This window comes from Silene latifolia, chromosome 1, assembly GCF_048544455.1.
Source record: "Silene latifolia isolate original U9 population chromosome 1, ASM4854445v1, whole genome shotgun sequence".
Taxonomy (NCBI): Eukaryota; Viridiplantae; Streptophyta; class Magnoliopsida; order Caryophyllales; family Caryophyllaceae; genus Silene; species Silene latifolia.
Genome location: NC_133526.1, coordinates 52,928,473 through 52,936,383, shown reverse-complemented (window position 1 = coordinate 52,936,383; position 7,911 = coordinate 52,928,473). Strand labels below are relative to the sequence as shown.

Below are 7,911 nucleotides of genomic sequence, written 5' to 3'. Positions count from 1 at the left end.
AGTTAGATTTTCTGGTAATTTTTGGGAAAATAGACGAAGGTTGAAGACAAAGATCGAAGAAAGATTGGGAGAATTATAGAGGGATTGATCAAGTTTTGATGGGTAGTAAAGCATGAAGTGAAGAAGTTATTTATAGACGATAAAAATTGGGATTTACTGCAACTAGTCATTTTCTTAATGATGAATCGCGCTGTATCATCCTGGAGAAGTCGTCTAAAGATGAAAAGAGAAGGTTATCTCCTTATTTCTAGCCTGACCCATCGATAATAAGGAGATAAGGGGCAATTGTTGGGCCTGGAATTTCGCACTACTGACAGGATGGAATTCTACCCCGGCCTGACGATCAGGGCAGGTCCGTCAGGGTAGTCCAAGTTTGGCACCAGCTGATGAGCCTAGACTCCCGCGTCATCTTCAGGATCAAGTTCAACCCTGGCCTGACAATCAGGGTGTCAGGACGTCAAGCCATCAGGGTATCAGGAGACAGGCGCCAGGCCGGAGAGGACAACGGTCAAGTGTAACGTCAACATTTGACCAATTCATGGATAATTATATAGGATTATTACCATATTAATATGGTAATTAAGAGCATATTGATGATGAAGATTCTGTCATAAACAAGGAGCATTAATAGGCATTAATGCGCAATAAAGACAGCAATTAAGGAGGAATATTCAGCATTAAGTACAAAGATTTGGCAGCCATTCAGCCTGCCTATATAAGGAGCATTTGAAGATCATTTGGGAAGACAAGACACACTTCAACGTACACAACTTACGCTCTACAAGTTTACAAGCCACACAACACTTAGAGAAATATTACAAACATTGTCATTATCATATTTATATTCTCTCAATATCATAGTGAAATCCTCTCCTGGCTTGGTGCCCGTGGTTTTTTCCCATTCAAGGGTTTTCCACGTACAAATTCCTTTGTCTTATAATTTACTTTATTTGCATTACTTTTATTATAATCAATCCTGCCTAGGTACAATTACGATATATCAAAATAGGATAATACTAGTTAACCCCCATACTATTCTACCCTGGTCATATTTCCAGCCTTGCGCAAAATATGGACAAAACACACTCCTTTAAGTTAATCGATACATTTATTTAAATTGCTAGATATACTTCTTTAAATTACTAGATACATTTCTTTATGATGCTAGATACGTTTCTTTAACGCACCAGATACACACCTTTATGGTGCTAGATACGCTCTTTTAAATTAGACGTACTAGATATTAACTGAGTTTAATATCTGAGTACAAAAGAATGAAAAATAGGGATTTGTACATTAACTCGGTCTCCCTGGATTCTGGGATTCGTTGATATGCATCGGACCCGGTAATCATTAGTTCATTACCCATATGAATTCTGAAGGAGAAGGCTCAAATTCATCTACAATTTTATTCGTTGTTCTTTTATTTTCGAAATACCTGTTGATATATATTACACTGGTTAACTTTGCACAACCCAAAAAATGGCCGCGACATTACAGCAAATGGAGAAGCAAAGAAAAGAAATTAAGTTGAGCATCTTGCATCAAGCCACTGAACAATATCACTAAAAACTCTGGAAATGGCTTCATGAGGTTCGCCTTCAAGAATAGAATGATAGCCTCCTTCATAGAGTTTCAGTGTTTTATCCTTGCTACAAGCTCGATCATATAGAAACTTGCTCACATTTGGATCATCATCTGATACTAATCTTCCAAATGTGACTAAATGTCAGTTCTGTGAAGAAAGCCGTGAAACGCACATTCTACTTGGGGAACATCAGGTCTAGGACCACCCAGAACTGTTTAGGTATAATACTTATTACTACTGACTACTTTACTTGATTCATTTTTGTGTTGCGAGTATTAATCTAGCAACTGAATGCAACGGTTTTGCTTTACATGACTCACACTAGTAGTATATTGTATACTGTTGTAGACTCAAATTCTGATATCTCTTATAGGACAGCAGCAATGCAATCTTGTAAATAATTTTAGGTACCATCAGAATTCAAACCCGACTCCGCAGCATTACCATTTTACCCTCGTCCAACAACTGCCTGAATTCCTATAGTTTCAGCTTTAGTCTCAGACAAATAACTATATTTCATCTCAGTTAAGCAAAGTGCATCAAAATCTTGAATAAAGCCATCAATTAATTACGCATTCCATCCACACCAACCTCAAATTTCAACAAAACAAGCTATAATTCAAACTTAGCTAATCATCTAGATCATTTTACGATTCAAAACCATACCTCAAATATTCGATCCAAATATCGTCCGCAAAATCTCCTGCATTTTCGCAATTTCAACAACAATAGTTTCATCATTTCACAAACTATAATATAAACCTAATTAGAGAGAAAGAAAAAAAACTAATGAAAGGATAGAAAAAAAACTGACCGGGGATCAAATGAAGTTAATGCTGGAGATCTGTATGATGTATAACGGCGAAATTAATTAGTGGATTTATTATTAATTGCCGATGAACTGGAGAAATCAATTGCTGGTGGTGTTCACCGGTGGAGAAAAGGCAGGAAAAAATGGAGGTCATGGTGACCGAAGATACGTACCAAAGATGGAGATGCACCAACACTGGTCGCCGGTGATGAGCCGGTGTCGTCGTATCTCGCTGTCGGCGGCGACAGCAGATGAGGATAAGTGATGAGAGAGGAGAGCGAAGGGAGGTCGGGGAGAGTATGGAATAGGAAAGGAAAAGGGGTTAATTGGAAAAAATACACTCCTTTACTTTATAGGTAAGAAGGATGGTGGTGGTTGGTTGATTACAAGGAAGCACGATAAGGGTGTCTCCCTCTCGACATCTCAGCAAGCGCCTACTTCCACAGCTTGCGCAGGGACATGTTTTTGTCGGTATCCTTCTTCATGACCTTAGCCACTGCCATCTCAAAATCCTCTTGGGTCACATGGATTCTCCTCTCTCTTAGAGCAAACATACCCGCTTCTGTGCACACCGCCTATCACACATTCACATGATAACAAATTAAAAAACTGCAAGTAGACCACTTCAGAAACTAACCCTTTGTCCTAACATACTATCGGAATAAGGGAGATTACATCCTCCCTCTGCTCGGATCACTCCATCCAAGTAAACTGTAGCACTTGGTAAGAAAAAGGGAGGTACAATTATATTATACTGTGCTTAAGAAGCTGTCCAACAGGACACGGTGACTAAAGACCAAATCAGCAAGTATGCGTACCAGGATAGAGCATGACCATCTTATGATGAGATGGTACTATACAGAGAGTTGAAAAGGAGGATTCAAATCATTGCATGAAACCATTCATTTGTGTTATACCTCTGTGAGGGAGCCACCAAAAAATAATACTCCTATAGTACTGTAATAGAAAAAAAATGCCACATCACTCGTATAGCAGATTAGCAGCCTTTCTAGATTAGGAGATATCATGTATAGTACTACATTATAGGTAAAGAAGTGTATCTAGCTTACGAGAGAGATATGTATCTAGCAAGTAAAGGTCCGTATCTAGCAAGGTAAAGGAGTGTCTCTAGCTTGCTAGATATGTGCATCTAGTAAGGTAAACAAGTGTATCTAACTTTTTAAAGACGTGTATCTAGCAAGGTAGAGGCGTGTATCTAGCTTGTTAGAGATGTGTATCTAGTAAGGAAAACAAGTGTATCTAACTTGTTAAAGGCGTGTATCTAGTAAGGTAGAGGTATGTATCTAGCAAGGTAGAGGAGTGTATCTAGCTTATAGGAGTGTATCTAGCTACCTAAAGGTATGTATTTACAACTTAAAAAAGTGTATCTAGTTAGCTAAGAGTATGTATCTAACTCGTAAAAATGATCTAGTTTTCCGAAGTAAAAAGTATGTATCTAGCAACTTAAGCGAGTGTATCTAGCCTACTAAAGGTTTGTATCTACTAACATAACGGGATCAAACGAGAGAGATGGGTATCCTATTCTTAGGACTTGAAATCGGGACGCCTAATCAAATCATGACACTTCTAGCATTGCTAAAAAAATGTTTACAGCAAGTCTAGAAGAGCTGGCTGATTGGAAGTCGCCTTATGTGCCAAACCAAACTGGCCGTGATTCTTGTGATAATACATATAACTCGTGACATTAAGATATGATTCCAACCTGCAATTATACTTGTATGAGCTGGCTGATTGGATGTCTAGAAGAGCTTGCTCACTCGAGTGCACAAAATTAGCCAAGGTATGATTCCAACCTGCAATTATACTTTTTTTTTTTTGATGACGAGGGGGTTGAATTAGACCTGGCAAAACGGGTCAATAGGTCGGGTTCGGGTCGGGTCAATTCGGGTTCGGGTCAATTCGGGTCTCTCGTTGAGTTCGGGTTAATTCGGGTCTGGACGGGTCTTTTTGGGTTTCAGGTCTGTTTCAGGTTTGTTGCCGGGTCTGTTTTGGGTCAAGCGGGTCGGGTTGTTTCGGGTCGGGTTGTTTTGGGTCGGGTTGTTTCGGGTCGGGTCATTTTCGGGTCAATGAATAATAGAGAAATAGCCATTTCAAGTCCTTTCGGTTCAATTAGAGTTATATTTTATCGGGTCATTTTCGGGTTTGGTGGTTTCGGATCGGGTCATTTTCGGGTCGGGCTAGTACGGGTCAAGAAAGCTCGGGTCATGTTCGGGTCGGGTCGGGTCAATTTGGGTTTCCGGGTCACATTCGGGTGAAGTAGTTCGGGTCACTTCGGGTCTCGGGTCAGCTTTTTCGGGTCGGGTCAATCGGGTCGGGTTGCTTTTGCCAGGTCTAGGTTGAATCCCCCCCCCCCGGCCCATGCATTCCCGCACCACCACATGGACCATGTAAGCCACCCCTTTCGGGGGCTGCAGTGGCCAAGTGATCATCGCCCCCTGCAATTATACTTGTATGAGCATATTTTCAATTTTTGGTTTATATTCGTATAAGCACAGCTCACCAATCACGTGACTATAGATAAAAGGTTTTACAAGAATGGGGCACATACCGTCACTTTGTCTGCCGAACCACTGTCTGATTTCCAAGATAAAACATTTCCTGCACCAAGGTATACAAATGATGAAATAAGGTTACACTCGATTGATTTTTGGATTAAACTAGGGCACAAACAACTAATGATGGTAATTGACCCCATTGTATTAAATATCGGTCAGGACACGGCATGTGACCAAGTTATTAAGGTTTTGAAGGTTATTACTGCAACCGCAATTTGAGACGACATCAGCCGCATTATATCAAAACGACTGAGATAATGCCACATTAACCAATTAAATCAAGCCTCCAACCGAAATTTAGTGCCATGATTATTCATCTTTTTGGGAACAACAAAATAGTAGATGTCCCTTACCAAAGGGTTGAACAACTTCTTTGGAAATTGCTGCAATAGGAGATTTCCAAAACCAAAATGCCAGCAGAAGATAAGCTAATGCCTGCAAAACAAACAGGTTGATATAAACTTTGCAATCTCCAACGAATTTAGGAGTAGCACCACAGTCTACAGATACAAATACCCACCTTTACAGGAGTCACGTACTTCATAAATGGATCGTAAGATGCCTTCCTCTGCAATATCCGTTGTTCTTGATCTGCATAAATGTTCCAACATTTGACAGAAAATTTGGTAGAAAATGGTAACATGGTATCCATATGAAATACTTTCCAAAACTCTTAAGAGTATAAGGCCATCTTACACTAATGTAGCAAGTTTGCAAATGTGCTTCTATAGGCACTGGAACATTACTACATAACATACAAACTCAGCTGAAAAGTGAAAAGTGGGCAACAAGAGCTAGCAGTCTAGACTCTACCAAACACAGCTAAATATATGTATCTAATAGTTTAAAAGAGTGTATCTAGCAAGTTAATGGTATGTATCTAGTAATCAATACACATTCAAACAATTATTACTTGTGACGGTCAAAAGTTATAACGGCAATCACAACCAATTTATATAATGTTAAAAGGAATGGGGTTGCGAGACGTCATAACTTAAAGACGGTCACAAGCAAGACTTGCTGATATTCAAATCAGGTAGTACAGTACAAAGAATGTTCTGACAACTACCATACTTGCTGCAGCAACCAGTTTGTTCAGGAATCATTGAAAGCCAAAAGCATATGATAAGAGAAAAATTAGTTAACTCATCTGGGTAGTAGTAATAATCTATACATTATTTTTCCATGATTGTTTATTTACATACGAAATCATACATCATATACCAAAAACGATTTAATTTCAGTAAAACCCAATAATCAGTATCCGAAAATCGAGACAGTTGAACAGTAAAATGAACTGTTGTTACTTTGGGAAATGAATACCATCGCAAGTCAGTTTACGCCACCATGGGCATCCACCATCACCTTCACTATCATCTTATGGAATTTGTGCTATTGAAATGCAAGGGTAAAACGAAAGGATTACAACTATAAATGCATGGTGACCTTTGATAAACCTTCTCTCAAAATAGATTGCTTAGTTTTAAATAACCCGAAATTGGCAAAGACGATGTCAGTAGTAATAGACAATCAGGAAGTTAACCTGGGTGATTCAATGACCTGGTGGAGATTTAACATTACTTTAGATTAATAAATGACACTCACAGTTCTCAAATGTCGATTTTCAGAACAATACAACGACCACCAGACCCAATTTGTAATGACCAAGTTTTATAAACCATAATTTTTTATTAGAATTCATAGCTAAAGATCAAACTTTTTTGATTATAATCTTATGATTTCTCATAAAACTACTTAAATCTTTACAATTGAACAGATTGAAAGATTAAAATAAGAATTGAAGCTAACCTTTTTTCTATGATAAACGGAAATCCGTTGTTGGGAAGGGTCGTCGACGAGAATCTAGGTGGCAGAAGCGGTGGAGGAAGTGGCGGCCGACGGTGGAAGTGGAGGCCGACTGTTTGTGGTGGGAGGTAATCAAATTCAGGTGTTTGCAATGGGAGGTGTGGACGCGGGCCCAAGGGGCGCTTGGGAAAACAAGCGTTTGCATTTGTGGAGTCGCCACCAATTTATTGTGGAAAATTGGAAACCGTTCACGTCAAGACACAAAGTAGTGACATGAACACCAAGAACTCGTTACCCTTAGCATTCTATGTCTAGAATGACTCTCGTGGATGCCAATGAACAGGGATGTTCACAGAAATCTGGAGTAAGGGGTGAGGGTACGTATTAGGAAGCTCTTTTGATCGAACACCTAATCCCGCCCGCCTCGATAGCGGCTCTACTAATGATTAGGGAAATTGTCTATACTCGATATATTGTCGATTATATGCATGCAATGCAACATCCATTGTTTTGATCCTAACATGTGAAGAATTAATACTAAGTCGGTTAACACGTAATTTAACATACAAGTGGGTCAAAGTTGGGATTTAAGTTCAATTACATGTGAAGGAATATAATACAATACAAGAAATATAATAAATACAAGAATGAAAAATTACAATGATTACATGGGATTAATGATTTATGTCGAAAATACTTTTAAAACGGATAATTTGAGAAAGAAAGAAAAAACAAATTGACGAACAGGAATTAAGGTAATAATACGATTAGTAGTTAATTAATACGTAATTAATAAACTAGGTCAAAGCAACACGGGAGTTCAGGGACAGAAATCAACCAGGAACAGGCGCAGCAGAGCTGCGTCCTTTGGAAGAGGCACACGATTCTTTGCGTCATTCCTTGGCTCGATTCCGTTGTGATGCGGAATTGCAAGTCGTTAATATTCATTGGTGAATTTAAGGCTTGATTATATTATTTGACTCGGGTGAAAGTGATTAGCAGGTTATTTACATGTGATTAATGGTCATGAAAGCGATAAACATGGATGAAAACTAATTAGAACGAATATACAACAAGATTAATAAGGATTAATTAATAATACAAATTAACAAACTAAACAAACTAATTAG

At 38.8% G+C, this 7,911-nt stretch overlaps 1 protein-coding gene across 2 annotated transcripts; it reads right to left on the bottom strand.

The window, feature by feature from the left end:
* Positions 1-1,964: 1,964 nt before the first annotated feature.
* On the bottom strand, positions 1,965-6,934 carry LOC141589227 (protein GET1-like). Of its 2 annotated transcripts, XM_074410262.1 has the most exons (5): positions 6,785-6,934; positions 5,496-5,720; positions 5,329-5,410; positions 4,969-5,018; positions 4,134-4,213 (listed from the first exon to the last, which is right to left on the bottom strand). In XM_074410262.1, the coding sequence occupies exons 2-5, from the start codon at positions 5,625-5,627 to the stop codon at positions 4,160-4,162; spliced, it is 318 nt and encodes a 105-aa protein (XP_074266363.1). In that variant the 5' UTR covers positions 5,628-5,720; positions 6,785-6,934; the 3' UTR covers positions 4,134-4,159. The 2 variants fall into 2 exon arrangements, 1 of the variants encoding a protein (XP_074266363.1); XR_012520325.1 differs by lacking the exons at positions 4,134-4,213; positions 4,969-5,018; positions 5,329-5,410; positions 5,496-5,720 and adding an exon at positions 1,965-2,974.
* Positions 6,935-7,911: the final 977 nt, after the last annotated feature.

Coding starts and splice junctions, on each gene's coding strand:
- LOC141589227 (XM_074410262.1), bottom strand. CDS start 5,627: ATGGATACCATGTTACCATTTTCTACCAAATTTTCTGTCAAATGTTGG. Junction 5,411..5,495: donor AGTACGTGACTCCTGTAAAG/GTGGGTATTTGT, acceptor TTTGTTTTGCAG/GCATTAGCTTATCTTCTGCT. Junction 4,214..4,968: donor GTTCGGCAGACAAAGTGACG/GTATGTGCCCCA, acceptor GTATAATTGCAG/GTTGGAATCATACCTTGGCT.